The 19,261-nt window shown below is 44.6% G+C and overlaps 1 protein-coding gene across 1 annotated transcript in view; it reads left to right on the plus strand.

The window, feature by feature from the left end:
• Nucleotides 1-19,261, plus strand: part of LOC142092440 (protein dispatched homolog 3) — a 149,796-nt gene that overhangs the window by 28,218 nt on the left and 102,317 nt on the right. Inside the window, exon 4 of the mRNA XM_075172487.1 lies at nucleotides 15,486-15,593. Coding sequence (XP_075028588.1) covers nucleotides 15,486-15,593 — 108 coding nt within the window. The remainder of the gene's footprint in view (nucleotides 1-15,485; nucleotides 15,594-19,261) is intronic.

A 19,261-nucleotide genomic window follows, 5' to 3' on the forward strand; every position in this document is an offset into this window, starting at 1 on the left:
GTATCCATTCAGTATCCTTTCCACTGAAACAGTTAATAGATAATGTTCTTGTTTGTAGTCCTACCAGGAATTTTTAATTACCTGTATGGTTTTATTACATAATGGCAATGTTTGCTCTGTTAGGCTATCGGCATCTTTGCGGGAAGCAAACAAACCTAGTGGCATCCGTCAGGTTGAGTAATTACAAAGATTTTGTTTACTTTTTTCCGTTTTCCTAATCAATACTGGCACTAGCTCTGCAGCTTGGACTCCGAGCCTGGCTGCTCACGCAGCCAGTGCTTATCCTGCTCCCTTAGCAGTCAGCTAGTTGGGAGATGATGAGGGCCTGATAGTCCTGAAGGAACAGGAAAGGGACAGACAAATGCTATAGTATCATCGCCAAAGCATAGGCACAGGCAATGCCCAGATTGTGCCCTGATCTCTTCCTGCAGTATTTTACAGCTAGTGGAATCTAGACTTTTGTACCATCAGTGCTTTTTACAGGGAGTTGGTGGTATTTAGGCAGGCTGGGTATGTATTTTGTGGAGCCTTCTGGGTTAAACATCTGTTCCATGCGCATCCCCCGTTGCAGGAGGCTGGGTCCACTGGCCCAGCTCCTGCGTTTCAGGCCTACGTTTAGAAGAAAAAAATAAAAAATGAGAGCCCAAGTGTATTCTCTTTCATATCCTCATCCTTATGTGCTCAATTATACTTGTCCAAATAAGGTGTGAAATGCTACCTAGCAGAAAGGAATCATTTTGCATTGTAGCTAGCAATGTGATAAGGTGCGAAGTGGGAACAGCCTAACCCAAGGCACGGATACAATATCACTCTCTCTGTTTTTCAGTCATTGCAGTGTGTTGCAGGGGAATTGTGCCAGCCAGCCAGCCATCTTTAGCAGTGAAGTACTTCAGTGGCAGACCAAACGCACCCTTAGCAGTGGAAGAAATAGACATCATGGTAGAAGAGGCACCTCGTGCCTAAGCCCTCCTTTCACTGCTTGTTTATACAAATGGAATGGGTCGCTGCTAGCTTGTGGAGACCAAGAAAGGCAGAAGACAGAAACAGCTTCTGTGTGCAGAGAGAGAACCTCTTCCGTCTGTGTTAGAATTTACCTGGCGGGGCTCAGTAACGTGTAAAGATTGTGTGGCCTGACCCTCATCAAGTGGAATGTGTTAGGCACTGGGGGAAGAGTGCAATGTCGTCACTATTTGAGCAGTGAGATGTGGTATAGCCTAGTGCAATGATTTCCTGAAGAGAAGAGAAGGTGCAGGGAGCTCTGAGACGAGGTGGGGAGACTGAGCAAGGATGGCAAAGGAGCAGGGTAATTAATATAAATGGCAGTGCTTTAACCCTCCTCTCCAAGGCATGATGAGTCCGAATGCCCTGATACAGGGAGATGCCTGTGAAGATAACTACAAATGGGGCAGCCATAGGAGAATAGAGGAAAAGCTACATATTCCCCCACTCGGTGCCTGTCACCTTTCCTCCCCACAATGAGAGCCTTTGGGAAGTGGAACAGGGTCTTGTGTACTGACATGCTGTTGATCTGAAAACTGCTGTGTCTTGGAAAGTCAGAGCAAAGGTTCATAATTGAATCCAGCAGGTGCAGGAACCCAGCTTGGGGGCTGATTGGTATTCAGCTCTGGTGCAAAGTGCTTAAGAAAAAACTTATTAATTTCCCCTTCCACAAAGACCAGGAGTGCGACAGTAATCACAGTATCAAGTCATAATAATAAAAAAAACTCAATTGAAAATAGCTGTTAAGACTCTGGAGGGTTCAGCAGTGGAAGATTGTATTAAGATAAAGTGGATTATAACACTGGTGGACATTAAAGGTTGTCGTATGGTAAATCACATCAGGAAGTCACAAAACCTGCTCTTTACACAGTCAGGGATAGAATACTCTGATATAGCACCTGATTTATTCTCTGCCCCTGTTACACCACCCCTGGCAAACATGTAGGTAGAAAGAGGAGAGGAGGAAGGGAGTGACTTGCCAGCTAGACTGCATTTCTGAGCTGTGGTTTTGGAGAAGATGGGTGGGACTGGGGTGGGGCCAGACACATTCATCCCTTCCCCTTCTGCGAGGTGCTGGGGCTCTGCACACTTACTGCAATGCAGAGGCGTGGCTTGAAGCTTTCTCCCCAAGCCCTTCCCTCCTGTGGAGTAGCAGCAGTGATCTGTAGAGTAGGATACACATGGTTCTAGTGCTGTGTGTCCCACACGGAGCATCCTGTGCTCCCCTTGGTGACAGAGGCTGCCAGCTGGGCTCCCCCACTATTCAGACTGTCTCATTGCCACCACTGAGGCAGCAGCCCACCAGCAGTCCCCAGTCCCCAATATGTGCATATCCAGCCTGGAACGTAATCCCAACCCAATCCCTAGCATCCCAAAAGTGTCCCAAGCACACCTACCTACCTTTCAGCTGTCCAAACCCTTTTGAAACCTGCCCTCTCCCTAAGTGGGCAAGACAAGGGCTACCGGCTCCCTCCTCCCTGGCCAATGCTGTGTGTGCATCTTCCCAGGAGTCTGACCCAATTCTGTCTCAGATATGGATTAAAGTAATGACTAAAATCACCCCCCTTCCCATTTTGCAGCTGAGTGCTTTCCAATTCCTGCCTATCATTGTTCTGTGTCCTTGACAGATATGCAATTGAAAGTCACTTTGTATTCTGCCCCAGATCTAAAAGTAATGTTTTACCAGATAGCCATACCAGCAAGGGGTGTGAAAAAACCTGAATGGACAGGGATGTACGAAGGTCTCATGATTTTCTTCTGTACAGATACTACTGACACCTGCAAAAGAGTTAGTGCACCTTGTGTTGCTTTTGCAGGTGGTTTGACTGTAGCAGCACTGAATTCCTTCCAATGGTTAGGGCAAGCACTGTACCCTCCAGGAGCCTTGGCAAAGGTTGGAGCGCTGTTGTCTTCCCTGCACATGGAAGGTGACCTGCTCTGTCACCATCAGAAGTGTCCTGGAGACCCAAGGTGTTGCCCTGTTAAACTCTATGACTGACAGCAAGGTCTATTAGAGTCTCCAGACTGGTCCTCAGGTGAGGCCCAGCGTGACAGGCTTGGCTTTTTTTGGGTGCAGTTATATTCAAAACTTTCCTCAAAACATCATTTTTTTCAACTTGCTTTTTCAGATCGAGCAAATATTGTTTTCACAGTTCTCCCTCCAAACATTGTTTGGTGTGGAAAGCTGTATGGAAGCAGATCTCTCCACCTTTTCCTAGGGAAATGTTATAGTGCCGTTTGAGCCATTGAGAAGAGCATGGACATAGAGGTCTTGCTAAACTTGCACAAATGTCTCTTGCACAAATGTGCTTCTACAACTAAAATGTATGCTTTTTTCCTGTCTTTGACACCCTGATCTCTCTAGCTCTGGGTAAAGAGTCAGTATGCTGGTTTCATTAGTGCTTCTGAGTTTTATGATCCTGAGAACTGAAGGAGAAGGCATATTAAGTATAATAGGCTTTTGCTGAGATGAATGTTGGCTTGCGTAGATTAACTTAGTAAGTTGTTTCACCACCTAATATGCACATTTAGGAACAATTTTAGAATGTGAAAACATTTAAAAGGAATGCTAATTTCAAGCTGGGGGAAGTGTGTTTGTGTTGAGAATAAGAAAGCTAGAACTGGCCAGGCAAGAACCAAACCGAGTTAATTGTGATTCTTCTGGTTCAGCTGCGTTGCTATGTTTGTTAATGTATTTCAGATCTTTTGCACGTCATGCTGCTTTATGAGCTCTCATGAGGTGGAGGAAGAAAAGAAATAAGTCACCACATTCCTAAAGGATGTCAAGGGGAAAACATATGAATAATAAAATGAAAGCTGTGGCAACAGCCAAAGAGCTGGAATGAGAATGGAATAGCAGGCTGCATATTGCAAACAAGCACTATGATTAAACTGCATGATTTCAGCTAACTTGCTAATGCATGGTTTTCCAAAGAGTAGCCTGGATTCACCCAGGTGCTGCGCTCTGTTGAAAATATGAAGCCTGTTGTGGGCACTGAGTCTATTTGCATGTTCTGCCAAAATCATATTGCCCCTCCTGCTAGAAGCAGAAGAATGTTAGGGGAAACCTGACTCTTAGTTTGCCCTTGGTACTTATTTTCCCAAATATTTAAGCAGGTGCATTTGCTGATACAGAGTTTTTTTGAAGTAATTTGAAGCTGCATGCACAAGCACTGAGAGGAGTCAACATGAACATTTACACACTTCTGTGCTCTTCAGTTGAAACTGTTCTGACTTACCTGGCCAACAGCAAAGCAATAGCTGCTCAAGCCAGTGAATTTTTATCAAAATTTCATGTCCAGTGCAGATAGACTCAGTGAACAGCTCTGAATAATGACTACACTTCTGGAAATTCTGTTTTCCATCATGGTAGAATCACAACTCGTGCATATTTATCCTTATACAACTCTGTGAAATGTGACAGTGCCAAGGAGCTGCATCTGGTTTACACAAAGGAAGCTAAAGAGGTGACTTGATCAGAGTCTTTAAGTACAAGGAAAAGATTTCTGATAATAGAAGGCTCATTAATCTAGCAGACAGTGGCCACAGTGAGATTCAGTGCCTGGAAGCTGAATAGCTGGAAGTGTGTCTAGTCTGACTCACTTAGGCTGGAAATAAAATTTAAACAACGCAATAATTAGGTATTGGAACAGCTTGCCTAGGATTGTGGTAGATTGTCTGTTAGTAGAAGTCTTTGAATCAGGCTACGTGTTTTTCCAAAAAGCGTATGATATCTTAGGTGGCTAGACTTGTTGCAGAAATGGGGTGGTCTGTTTTCTAGCTTGCGCCAGGTAAGAGACTGTGTTATGCAGGTTAATGATCAAGATGTTTCCTTTTGGCTATAACAGCTAGGAGCCATGCTCTTGCTTTCATATCACATCTACCTTCTTAGAGCATTATAAAGGGTGTATAGAGAGGCTGTGGATAATGTCCCACAGCTCATTAAAATCAAAGGTGGGTTGGTCGCTGACTTCAAGGGGATAAGGATTTTACTCCTTGTTGTTTTATTGGCAGCTTTGGTTCCTCCAGCCTTTGTCTATGGCGCAATGGTCCCACCAGGAGAGCTGTGCCTTGTAGGTCCTGATACTACTTGTTCTCTTCTGCTGGCTGGTTGCAGGGACTGGTCTTTCCCCATGTGAAAACGACTTCTAAGTTTGCAGCTAGTGACACTCTTTCAATGCAACTGCAGGGTGTCCCTAACTGGACTCTGGCTGTCCATTATGGCTCTGTTTCTCACTGAATGTTAGTATTTGAAGCAACAGAGAAGCCTGGAGTCAAGATCCTGGGGCAAGGAGAGAGAAGTTGTAATCTAGAATAGATCAGCTAGAATTGGTTGTTCTGAAGTTTCCCTGACAAAACTGAGCTCTGTCTGCTTTCTTGACGTTGGGAAGCCGAAGGAGCTGTCTCCTCCAGGTCATTTCAACCTGCTTTATGTAAACTATTTTCCAAGCACTTTTCTGAGCATTCCGTCTTGCTCCCTCAGGGGGATTCCTACCTGATTTTCCCAGGGAATTTGCCTCTGGATCTTGTGCCAGACATGCATTCCGCACGTGCTGTGAAGTATAACATACCCAGCCTGAAACTGCACATACAAATAGACTCATGAGGCTGTATGTTTGAGGCCTTAGTTCCATCATCTCCTGTTGTCAGAAGCCTAATGAGCTGTGTTATTAAATGGCTCTACATTGTTACCTTGTGCTGGTGACGAACATGGCCAGTGGGCAAAGAGGAGCTAAGCTTCCCAATTGTATTGATTTCTCTAGTGCTCACAAATTCTGGATTGCATTGCTGACAGAGAGTTGATTTAGCACATTAGTGACTGCCCAGAGCCTCATCACACCTAGGGAAGGCAAATGTGACCCACAGAAGTTGCTACAAATTAGGCTCAGCACAACATCTGTCCCAGGAGAGAATGTACCTTGTGTATTTTGAATCCAGCCTAAGAACTCCCTAAGGTGGGGAGTTTCTCTGAAGATGCTTCCCTTGCTCTTTTTTTGCCAGGATTTGAGGCTGGGTTATCGCTATGATTTCTACTGTGACATTACATGGAGTCCCAAAGGGCAGGTTCCTGCTCTATTAGATGCTGAGAGACATTGTCGCTTCCCCAGAGAGCTTGCGGTTGAGATAGACAGTGGACAAGTGGAGAAACAGAAGCATACACTGACTTGCTTGTTCATTTTATCTCACCTTGGTTGGCCAGAGGGTAGTTATTCCAGCTCAGCTGTTGCACATTATATTGTTAAGCCCCAGTTCATTACTTGCTCACGTGTCTGAATGCCAGGGCTTGCTGTGAGGGAGTGACTGGGAACCTGAGGCTGGTGATGTGGTCATAGTAATGCTCAAGCATGTACCTGTTTATTGCAGCCCTCCTGAGAAATAGCCGTTGTCCCATGAAAGGGACATGTCAGATCCCGTTCAGAGGGCAGAAGGTATGAGTCAGCACCTGGAAGCAGAAAAACAAACTAGGAAAAAGTTTGCCTTATTACTGAGTAGCAAGTTGTTGATAACTCGCATTCCTGCTGGCTCAGAGGGAAGGAGGTAGTGTCCAAGTATTTCTCTCTCCTAAGGGCAGTTTTGATTTAGGAAGAAGGAACAGGAAATAACTGTGGTATGAGACACAGGTAATGCAATTACGGTGATATAAAACTAACAACAGGCACATCCTGAGTGACAGAACGAGGCTGAACAGTGTCTGGAGCGTGGCAGAGTGGTACCTAACTTTCCATCTGCCTCCCTTGTCTCCTAGTGGGGTGTGCTGTAGGGAGCTGGAGCACCAGCAAGGGGGTGACAGGGCTGTGAAGGAAATAAATGTACCTGTACAGAGTGCTGCCCCTGGGAATGGCTTGCTATTAATAACAGTAATAACATATGCCAGGATGTGGAAGAAGCATCTTTTGTAAAGTGCTGATCATGGCCACTATCTGGAGTAGAAACAAATTGAAAAAAACGGTTTCATTATTTTATAATGCACAATAATGCCACCTTTGTATTTTTTATTATTTCCTTGTGTTTAAATTTTGTCTGTAGGAGAGCTGTTTGCTTTTAGTAGGCCATGCTGCAGATTGGCAGGTAAATCGGAGTGCTATATGAGGCAGGGTGCTCAGCAGCCCTAGACAGCCATAACTAGAGTAGCCAGAACAGAAAGGTCCCAGAAGCTAGCTGCCCTGAAATCTTATCCGCTGAGACGTGTCACAGTCAGCTTGTCCTCCCTCGGCCCCAGATCCACTGCAAATGACACAACTTGGAATGCAGCCCAAATCCCACTGGAGCAATTGGAATGCAGATGGCGAGGAAAGCTAAGGTGATTTCCTCCTCCCCTTCTGCCATACCAAATAGTGAAGGTGCAAAGAGAAAAACCTTCCCTATACAAAGGGAGAAGGGGCAGGGGAAGAGAGATTCACAGAATTCAGACAGTTCTTGGACCAAAGTCTGTGCTGACAGTGAGCTGCCTTCAAGATCAAAGGATGTCCATGCATGGGATTAAAGCAAGTGTGGACGCAGTGCAGAGAATGTAAGCCTGTGCAGCACTCAGGCAAGGAGAAAGAGATCACCCTGAGTAGAGATCAAAGGTTGTTCTGAAGGAGTTAACCTGGGCAATATCTAAGTACTATAGTTTCAACAGCTTTTCTTTTATTAAGGAAAACATTTTTGTCGTTCTCATAAACTATACTTAGCAAAGCCTCCTCATACTGAATCAGTTATTCTTCCACAGGGAAAGATGGCTGTGAGCGTAGGCTCATTATGGAGAGGGTTGCAATGTGCTTGTTTGCACTGATTGAATGAGAGCGTTTCCTGCTGTTCCCTGATGCAGTGAGTTTCTCTAAAGGTGAGTAATCTCCAGTCCCTGAGGATGTTCCCTTCGGGCAGACAGTGCAGGATTCAGGCTGGCTTCCAAGGCCCCAGCTCCAGTGCACACTGGGCCAGAACTTGGGGAGGCTGGTCAGAGCTGCAAGGATGCTTGTACAACTCTGCTTACAGCAAATGTCAGTGCCTGGGTTTAGAGAGGTCACAGTGCAATGGGGTTCAATGCCAAAGTCATTTGTACTCGAGTTTCTCCGAATGGGGGGGCTTCTGATCAGCCTGGGTATATAAAACAGCCCCCAGGCAGAGAGCAGGCAGGGAGAGCAGCTGCCGCATCAGCACAGCTAGCTGGTGAATTGCCTAATAATCCTAAGCATGTCGCAGTGCCCTTTGCTGTGGCACTTTGGCTCTACCACATGTGAATAGTGCCCCTAATAGCATATTACGTGTTTGAGATGTCAAAGAAAATGCCTAGCAACTTCTTAAGGTTTCAGCTCTCTGCTCTTTTCCCAGGCAGCAACTGAAATGGCTCTGCTTTTTCCTACTGTGCTGGGCACTCACGCAGAACTGAAAGGGTCCCCTTACCTGTGTTATCCATGTGGTCATATGGAAGTAGAAGCAACAGACAAACAAGAGGGAGTTTTTCCTTTTTGCTGGGGCTGAGACACAAGGCTCTGTGTGTGCTTTTCTCTTTTCTCTTTTTTTTACTCTTTTTTTTTTAATGAGATGCACAGTGAAAGGAGGAAAAGCAAATTTAATTATAAAGCCGTGTCTTCCTCCCCTCTCTGTCTTTCCGGACTGGGAAGTGCAATCATCTCCCCTTTGATGCAAGAATGAATTCAGCAGCATACATTGTTAAATTATTATTTATTTAAAATGAAAGGAAATTATTTTCAGTTCAGTGCCAGTTTCTAGCCCAGTGAGAACAGCAAGGGGAGAAAATAAAGGAGCAGCACTTTAGGAAGCAACACAACATACAGGTATATGTGTATACGCATAGCTGGTAAAGGAGTTGGGGCAACTGCACCGAAGGTTGCATGCTTCCCTGGGCATGTATTCCCTCTTGCTAGCACGCAGCTGTTACAAAAGCAGAGAAAGCAGTGTCTTGTTTAACCCTTTAGAGCCCCCTTTACACGCTGAGTTGTACCATTATGACACCTAGACCCTTTAAAATAATCCACTATACTGAATTGTAAGACTCCAATTTGCAGATGAGGAAAGAGAAGCAAACACAAGTGAGGAAATATGCTCAAGGCCAGGCTGTGGACCAATGAAAGAGCCATGAACAGAATTCAGTAGCCACAGCCCACCATAATAATTGACTGCGTGTGCCTCACAGCTTTAAAACAAGCTGAGAAGGGTGGATGTGTTCTCTGGGACAGGGGCAATCTTCTTGGTATATCTTTGCACCTTGTGTAGCACGGAGCAGTCTTGGCTCATTGGCTGATGCTCCTGCTGCTACCACAGTGTTAATAGCAGTATTTCACCAAGAACCATTCTTGTATGTCGGAACATCATATTTCAGAGCAAGCATGGGTCTGAGGGAAGGGTAAGTGTCAGTGCTGCATTTCTCTTGACCCATCACTTGATTTTTCTGGGTATGAGCCAGACATACCCCTGTCCTTGCTGTGCACTGTTAAGAGGGAGGACAAGGCCTTCCAGGCTTCAGTGCCTCTGTCTCATTCTATTTCTCTGAGCTGTGAGCAGCCTGGGACTTTGTGTAAGGCCTTAATGAGGCCCAAGCAAAGGTTGACTTAAAAAATAAAAAATTCCTTTATGATCTGTGCTGCAGATGGAGCAACAAATGGATAATAAAAGGGCTGGAGACTGGAGGCAAATCCTCCCCTTAGATTAAGGGAAATTAAGTCCTTTGGGGGATGTGTAATGTATGAGGCTTCATTATTCTTCTTGGGGGAAGCAGCGTATGATCCCTTGGTCAGAGAGATAAAAGGATCATAAACTCAAATGGCTCCACATAGTCCATGTGACTCAGACGGCACCAGAGAATCTGCTGGAGGTAAGCTAGATACAACTCAGCCTGCCTTGTGCTGTAAAAGCAGTTCCTGTGACACTGAAAAATCATATTGTCCCCATACCTTCATGTCTTCTCAGGTGGATATATACTGTCTGCATGGATGTCTTAGCTGGGGAGAGGGTCTTCTGGAGACAAGTAAAGGACCCCAGAAGAGACATATATCAGAAATAAACCCAGGTCAGGAAGTCTCTAACCCCTCCTTCACAGTCCCAGGTACTCACTTTTCTCCAGCCCAGGTGTACCTACCCTCAGCCTCCTGTGCAGTCCTTCTGGCTGCTCCAGCTCATGCCCACCTCTGCTTTCCTCCCACGAGGCTCTGCCTGACCCACACCCCCATCTCTCTGGCACCTACTCGTGCTGGAGTCTTATCCACCTTGTGATGCCCAAATACGTAGTTGCCCTTACTCCCAGCTTCTGAATCCCTTTGTTCATTTGATTTTTTTTTTTTTTGCCAAATTTTCAGCTGATTTATACTGTTCCGAGAGGTCCCAACACATTCTCCATCTTTCCTGAGCTTTGGGAGGACATGCTTAACCTGTAATCAGCATGACTCAAAACAACATTGGTGTCTTTCCCTGGAGCAGAAAGAAATAAGTGCTTTGTTCTGCTGCTCGCTATTCAAAGGTAAATTGCTTTTCTTTCATCCAAGAGCAGATGCTCACTTCTTTTCTTTACCTCTCTCCCTGGTGTCTAACACAGATTTAGGAGAAATCACATTCTCTGGGTTTTTTATGGGGTTTGGGGATGGAGAGAAGTTATGTTACTGGAGAACTTGACATATCTCTTATTATTGAGTTGTAGATCAAAGACAGACAACGTATGCTCTTGTACTGATCGTAGCACTGCACAGGGGAATGTGTGTCTGCATCTTTGAGTTTACCTTCTATATTCCTGCAATACTTGTAGGTTCCATGCACACTTATATCCGTGTGTGTGCCCCTTTCCTTTCTGTGTGCATTTTTCTGGACTTGGGCATATATATGGGCCTTGTGTAGGTATCTTGTGTGTTCTTGTGACTTGGTGCATGCCTACGTCCTTGGTGGTCTGGGATACATGTCTCGGTGTGCCTGCGCTTTTTGAAGGAGCAGGTTGGCTCCTGCTGAGGAGTCAGCATTAGGTTAGAGTACAAACTCTAGTGCCATATAGTAAAATGCTGCAGTTTGCTTTGTGTTTCTTCAAGTACAGGGCATCACCTTTCTCCTCTGTAGCGGAGCTGGGGTTGATTCCTTTTGCCAGTGGCAGCTCCCTAAAAATAAAATGCCCTTGTCGTCACAACCATGCAGTCATCATACCTGGAAGTGATTAATACGTACCAGAAAGCTCTGTAGCTAGCAAATGGGAAAGCAATTTCTGATTGCTGCTGGTATGGCTGACACCAGAAAGCCCTGCTCAGCTGTGTGAGGCATTGTAATTTGTGCCTTTAAAGCAGGACCACCTGAATCACTACAAACACAAAAAATATTTTTTGTGTCTGTCATTTTGTTTTACTTCTGTAGCTCTGAAGTTCTGAGAAATCCTGGGTGGATTTTCCACTCTTAGCTCACTCCCTCTGTCTCCATCTTTTTCCTTTGTTTCTCTTTCTGCCTCTGCAAAGATGTCACCATGATGAAGCTCTTGATGGATTCCTGGGTGACTCCCACCCGGTGGTGATGGATTGCTGCTCTCTTTGCTGCACACTCCAGCTGTCTCTGCAGTTCAGTCTGCTGGATTGACAGGGCCCATAAATCACTCTTGGAAGGCAAGGTGCTCTGAGAGCTCTGGCCCCGTTTGTGGTGTGCTGATGTGACATAGCCTCACGTACACCACTTGCACGTGGACTGTGGCAGATTGGGGTGGATGAGGATCTCAGATCTGACTGCCAGGCTCTCATACGCCCCTCTTTGGTTTTGCAGAGGCTGGGTTGGAAAGGCTGGGAACATACTGTCTCTCCTACTGCTGTTTCCTTTCTGTGGATACACAGTGCTTCACAGAATTGAAAAAGGAAGGAGCTGTGATCTGAGGAAAGTGTAGAGGAGAACTGGGACAGTGGATGATAAGGAGGCAGGAGTAATGGACCATGCAGGCAGCCACAGAGCCTCCTCACAGAAGCTGTGGATAGAAAGTAGGGGAAGGGAAGAGTTTTGATAGTGCTGCTATCTTTTGGTTAGTCCTCCCTTGCCTTTTTATGTGTGGAATAGAAGGAGCTGAAGGGCACAGTGAAGAAAGAGCCTTGGGAGAAAAAAAGGGGAATCTCAGCAAGGCAAGCAGGTGAAGCTGCACAGTAGACTATCCCAGGATGCAAGAAACACTTGATCATTGCATGTGTCCAGGAGTTTGCCAAAGTTGTCTTTGGGAGCCTCTGCAGCAATAGTACTTCATCCTCTTGATGCATGTGCACCATGGGTATACACAGACACCATCAATCATTCCTGCAAAGCATCCGAACATCTTCCTTGCAAATCCTGCAATTATTTAATGGAAATTCCTCAGTTTCTTTACCCCTGGGTCTCATCAGGGTAACGACAACTTCACAGATCTCTTTAACCACCATGCCAGCTATAGCTTTGTGAACCTCTAGAGTGGTCCCCTACAATTGGGGGCCACCATTTTCCACAGGGTGGCAGCAACATGCTTCCATTTTCCATGCTGAGTGATCCCACTTGGGTGCTTCTCTGTCAAGGTTCTGGCTGGGATTAAACCTGAAAAGAGAAATGTTTCTAGGAGGGAGAGGGGGGAGTTGCATGTACTCCATGCAGACAGCATACATGCCCAGATGAAGCATCCTGACAATGTTAAGAGACAGCAGGCAGAGCTATATGCAGCATGTTCCTGCTTCTTTCCAATGCAGCATGAATCTGCCTTCCAGATTAACCCTACTGTTTTGTTCCCCCCCCTGCACGGAAAGCCCTCAGGATGGGAGAGAGATTTTGTTTCTCGGAGGTTGAAACTGAAATGACAGATGAAATTTTTATTATGATGATTTTTATTTTTGTGTCTGGGTTTGAAATGATGGTGAAAATTCTCAACAAAAGTACCTCATGAATATTCAATTACAGTGCCAGCAACACTTTGCAGTCATGGATTATTTATATACGAAATAACCAAAGCTTCATAAATAATAAAATAGCAGCAATCTCCGCTGTGTTTTATGTTCCCCCATAGCCAGCACGGGGGCGGGGAGGATGTGTCTTTGTAGCACATTCACATGCTGTATCAGCCCCTCGCATGCTGGGAGCGGTGGGGAGGACAGAGGTGGCAGAACAAAGTGTGCCGGTGAAGGCACTGGAGGTGTGGATGTGCACGGCACGACATTGCTCAAGGAAATGTTTCATTTGCTCCAGAGCTTGTGGGTGCACCTGGCCACAGAGGACTTTTGGTGTTGCATGAAGCATATGTGGTTTTGAGGGCAGAGGTGGGAGTACATGCAGAGGGATTGCAGCAAGGGGAGAAAACTTTCAGCCAGGACGTGTTGCTTGTGAGCAAGAAGATCAAGCACTTGGCTGCCTTTGGCTTGGGGGTAGCTTGACAGCAGCTGTCTATATGGCCATAAATGTATGGGATATCCCCATAATGGACTGTGGTAATAGCAGGGCACTAAGTTGTTTAAGGAAAGGAAGCCCTCTCTTCTCAGACTTGGCCCTAATTGATCCGTGCTTGGTGGTTTCAGATCATCCAAAAAGTCCCACATTGGCAGAGATAATGGTTCCCTCTTTGGAAAGGCTCAGGATTGCCTAAGTGGGCATAGGTAAAGGACAGGGCAGTGGGCTTTCCCTCTAGCCAGAGGAGCACTTGCTTGCAGTCCCCTCTCCTTTAAGTAAACCTTGTGCTTTAATTCCCAGGACAAATCTCTTTCGCTCCCATTTCCCAGCTGAACAAAGAAGCATGATTCTGGGGAATGTTTAATGGAGTTCCTCTCCTCCAGCCTAACCCCACTGTTCAGTCAATAATAAAGCAGAATAAGACTTAATAGCTGCTTTCCTTATCCCTAGACAGCAATGTGAGCACCTGATCTTTGCAGACTCCACTGCTTTCAGGAGAAAGGCTCTTCTGCCCAGATGCCTTTGCTGGGTACTCAGCAATGAGTAATTCTATGGGGATGAACAGAGAGAACAGCCCTCCATTGCCCATGGTCTTCCCTCCTTTCCTGAACGCTTACGCTGATGTCCCTCTCCCTACCGCTCCCACTGGGAAGCACTAAACACCAAATCAGTAAAAGTGTCGTTGGTTGCTCTGAGGGATGATTCATCACTCCAGTTTGGTGGCAGCATATTTATCCCCCCACCAGCCCACCCGGCAAGAGAAAAGAGATAAATTGCTGTCATGTCTTTTTATGGAACATATAATCAGGTGGTAACATGGAGAGTCGCCTCGGCTCAAAGTCATTCAGGATGAATTATTCATTCGCTTAAAATGTCTTAAAAAGAAAGGGAAATTGTCTCCCTGATACAGTATCTCTTCCTGGCATTGCTGCAGTTGGGAATTGCTTGAAGAGTCCTGTTCTGACACGTAGCATGAAGTATGGACAGTTCCCCACCAGGGTCCCAGGACCTTCTGCAGCTCTCTGATGGCTGACATAGCACTTCTGCACTGCTCCCAGGGCAGAAGACAAATCTCCCTGCTCAAGGTTTGGGAACAGGCTCAAATGTTTCTCAGCATCCTCCTGAGGGCTTGTCAAGGGGGCTTTGAGTGCACCTAGGCCTTTCTGGGCTGGATCTTTGCACATGGGAGAATTTTAACTCCTCTCTGGGGTCCTCACTGAAGGCTTTTATCCCCCTAGGAAGACCTGTCCCATGAAAGTTGTCCCCTCCACAAAGAAAACCTCCTCACAGTGAGCTTGAGAAGGCCATGGTTCTCACAGAAAAAAGACTGAAGTGATCTCTTCTGAGAAAGCTTCAGAAGCAATCATCTATTGCATCTATCTCGACAGTACCTCTATCGTGCAGGAGCAGGGAATCCGACTTTTTAGAGATTGCCTTCTTGCTGCTTCCTAGTCTGTATATGAGGACAAGTGATAGTTTCTGATACCTTAAATTCTAATGTCCTTGTTTTGGATTCCTCAGTTGGAACTGACTGAAGCTTTGAATATTTTTTTTTCCTAAACCATCTTATATAGTAAAAGGTTTCTTGAAGAAGGAAAAGTTTATATAATAGTCCTGGAAAAACATCTAGCAGCTTGTAAGCATGTCTGAGGCTGCTGGGTCACTGGAGTGGAATTAGACATCTCCCATGGAACAGGCTTTCTACTGAGGTTTACCCATCTTGCCAAAAATTTCACCTGAGACTCTTTCTCGGTATTTTTCACAGCTTGCTGAGAAGTGTGGGGTTTCTACCCACTGGAAAACGGCCTTTAATTAAAACGTTCCTGAAGAGTGTTGGTAATCGACAAATATGGACTTTTCATGATTCTGTAGTATTCTCCATCTGGTTATTTGGAATAATAATCAGTTTTTTATATTTACCAAAACAGACCTTTTCAGGCTAAAACATGTTTTTGTTTGTGTATTGACAAATATTGGTCATGGTTCTGTGAAAAGTTTTGAAAGAACTGAAATTCAGCTCTTCCATTTCCCATCTCAGCTAATAAGGAAGAATAAAAATTATCTTGATACAGAGAAAATTCCTCTGTAGCCACTTTCTCCATGTAACCAATTTGATGCTCATCTTTTTCCAGAGGAATAATATTGGGAAGCAGAAGTTGCTGAGAAGGAGAAAGATTCTGTACCCATATCACTGGAGAAGGATGAGGAAAAGAACCTCCTTATATTCCAGTGGCTTTCAGGTAGGAGATACAACACATAGCACATGTGTTTCTGGGATTGTATGGTGGTTTGGTTTGTGCTGTGCCATGGGGAAAATGTCTGTTAATTCCTTACTGCATCCTAATCTGTCTATGCAAAAACATTAGAAACATCCTTATAACACCTAGAGCTACCCTTGCCTACCTGCCTTTCAAATCTGTCTCCTCGAGGCTCCTCTTACCATGTTCATTAACACACACACACAAAAACCTTGGCAGAAGAGACTGTCACAATTCAGAACTATGTGTGTGTGTCCATGCAATAACAATACTGGCAGGATATCTGAAGGGTCCTTGGCATAGTCAGCTGAAACGGTTAGTTCTCAGCAGCAAACTATTTAAACTTGGATCCATCAGGAAAACTGGAAGGGTCTCCCATCTTTCTTGATGCACTCTTTGATCATTGTCAGAAAGCCATAATTGCTTGATGTATTTTATGTCACCTGTCAGAACAGTTGCAAGTGGTGTTTCTTAGCACAGAGAGAGTGTATCTTTTAATAATGAGTACTTCCTGTTGCATGATCTCAATGTGCGTGAAGTAAATAAACCCTTTACTGTAAGGGAATGATATGTTTTATCCCTGGTTTATGAGTGGGGAAATTAAGGCAAGAAAATCTACACAAGATACATGCGAGAAATCCATGTACAAGTCCCCTGACATCATAAATGCTAAAGTCATCCTTCCCTCTCCACATTCTGGAGATTAAGGAACCAGTTATTCTTGAAAACTATTTGTTTTAATGGCCATTTCCTCTCTATCGCCCTTTTAGGGAGGGGGCCTTTTTTATTTGCTTTCCACTCATTTATCCTCACTTTAAATCCAATAACAGAAAAAAAAAAAATTACTTTCTGCTAAGAACAAGGCCATGTGTCTGAGCTCCACTCTGTCCTGGAGAACTAAGGGAGTTCTCCTTTGCCATACAGGTAATTCAATTTACAAGGAGTTTGTAAGATAATGGTGAATGAAGCTTGAGCTTGTTACGTCCATGGAGAAATCAGTTCCCAAAAGAACACTGCTGAAAGAAATAGGGAAGGAAAAATGAGCAAAACGAAATGAGAAAGGTTATAAACACATTAAGCTGGGCTTCCCTACTTCGGTGTTTGGAGCTGTCTCTGCTTTAAATTGTATTGATTGAGAAACTTATTGGAGCTACCTGCTGCTATCAATTACTTGCCACTTATTGCTTTCTTTACCTGCTGGGCAGTCGATAGTCTGACAGAACTGAAGCCCCAAGTCTTCTTACCTAGAGTTCATGAGAGCTGGAAAACAGTAGAAACTAATTTCCACTACTGCTGTTTCCTACTGGAAAGGGAAACAACCCACATGGCTCATATGGGTGGGCTTTTTCTGGTGTCTGGAATTGGGATGGGAGAAGTCCATGAGCCTATGGAATATGAGAAATCCTACAAAACGCTATGGACTTATGTGACAGGCAGTTCTCAGCATGTAGTCCCATGGAGGAGCCGCCAGTCCTGTCCTGTACAGTGTGTCTGAAGCTGGATACTGCCTCCAGAGTCTCACACTGCAGAGCAGACGAAGGCATTGTCAGATAATGAAATAATGATGTGAAAGGGATGGAATGGAAGATTCTTAGGACAGCATAATCCTCTGTTTTTTCCACCCAATGCTGCAGTGACTCTACTAAGTTAGGGGAAACCTGATCTGACCCTATTCATTTTATGGTAAAAAGGAGGGGTAAGCAATAGAGCTACAAGACCATGAATGTCAGCAGCCCTTCTGCTGTTCTGGAGTCTCTTTGTAACTCCCTTTTGTACCCTGCAATGATTCCTCTGTAGCCTGCAGTTCTTGACCCTTCAGGCTCTCTGATGGTGAAGGAAATGATTGGCTGTTTTTGCTGATTCTTTATATAGGTCTATATATATAAAAAAGATAAAAAGCAAAGCAAAGTCTAGCTCCTTTTTTCCGAATTCAAACCTCCAGAATCAGAGCAGCCCACAGGATTTTCTTGGAAACAATCCAATAAAATAAATGGAAATGAACATCCAAGTTGTTGAAAAGGCTTTGAAAATCTCAGCCTAAGTCCTTAAAAGTCCATTTACTTTCTCACTGCTGTGACTTCAGGTCAGCTTGGGCTCTTGACTTCACTAACTGATTTAAAACTACCTTGAATTTCTCATCTCTTTTGTCCTATGGGATTTTTCTTTCTTTGCCTTTTTCCTCTGACCCTTCATAAATCCTCTTTTTTCCCCCACTCTTGCACAAAACCAGCCAGACAGAGATGCAGGGCAGGGGCAATGTGAGGGCATGCCTGGTTCAGAAACAGGCCCCTGGCATGCCCTGCAGCCAGATCACCTCAGGCTGTTGTCAGTTCTTGCATGCTAAGCAAAATTAGGCTGGATGACAGATGCTAAAAGAAACCTGAATTTTATAGAAGACAGTGTTGGGAACCTGTTGGCTTTGTCTGCACAAGCCCTTAATTATAACACCAATTGGTTTGGTTTGGTCCTAATGTTGCCACTTGGTATGGGGAATCAGTTGAGGAACCAGTGATTTTGCTCACATGTTGCCCATTTCCATGGTATTTACTGTGAAATTAGCATTATTTCATCTTCTTTTTTCAACCCTGGAGATCCTAGAGGAACAAGATGTCACAAGATATTTTGTTGTGTTCAGAAGTCAATTCCAGTCTTTCACAGTTGCAGTGAAAAGCTTGAATGTTTGACCCAGGTGCGACCTAAAGACTCAGAAGCCGGAAAGCAAAAGAGAGCACTTATTTATAAAAGTATCCTGTTTGATAAGCCAATCTGATGAGTTATAAAGTGTCTGACTTAGATTTGAATTCAAGGGACTTAAAGAACTTCTAAAAAATGCTGGCTGCCAGCAGCCCTCTTGCCCATATTTATCTAGTGATCTTGGGTTCCCAGACATTGGTAAAGAGGCAGGGAGATCTGAGTACTTTCTAGAAACAAATCCCTTGAAGGCATTTGTCAGTTGGATCCTGAATTGTTAATCATGTTTGAAAAATCGGGCTTTATGCTGACTGTACGAGTGCTAGTGCCATTGGGATTTTGGAGGATGCTGTGTAGGCTAATACAAACTGAGCTGGAAAATGTGACATTATCCTTTGTGCCTAGACTGAAGCAGTGCCCTAGCAGGCTCTTGGAAGCTCTTGTGCATCTGGAGCACACTGTTAGCAGGGCTGTGCAACTGCATTCTTGACCTGGAAGATCAGAGATCTCAGGGCATTTTTACTTTTAGGGCACTGTTTTTAATTTCTTGTGTTGTGACCATGGTTCAATACAGTGCGAAGGCATTGGCAGCCCATCTGAAGTCTTCCCCTGTACTTTTAGCCAGATATGTGGGTCTTTACTTTTTTCCTGGTCTTTTGTACCAAGGGCTCTTGGGCTGTTTTCTATTGAAGAGATGGCTGCATTTTATTTACATGGACAAAAAAAGACTTTTTAATGTAAAAAGCTGAACATGACTATATATTGCAAAACATATTATTTAGCATGCAAAAAAAAAAGGCAGTCTTATTCTGGGGTGGCAGGAATTTGTTTTCACTTGTTAGAGTGCAGTATGAACTCGTTAATTTAAAAGTGTATATATAAGTTCTATCTTTCTATTTTAAATTGTGACAAATTCACCCCCAGACATCTCACAGTTACTGCTCAGCTTCACATCTTTG

The sequence above is a fragment of the Calonectris borealis genome, chromosome 23, assembly GCF_964195595.1.
Source record: "Calonectris borealis chromosome 23, bCalBor7.hap1.2, whole genome shotgun sequence".
NCBI classification, from domain to species: Eukaryota; Metazoa; Chordata; class Aves; order Procellariiformes; family Procellariidae; genus Calonectris; species Calonectris borealis.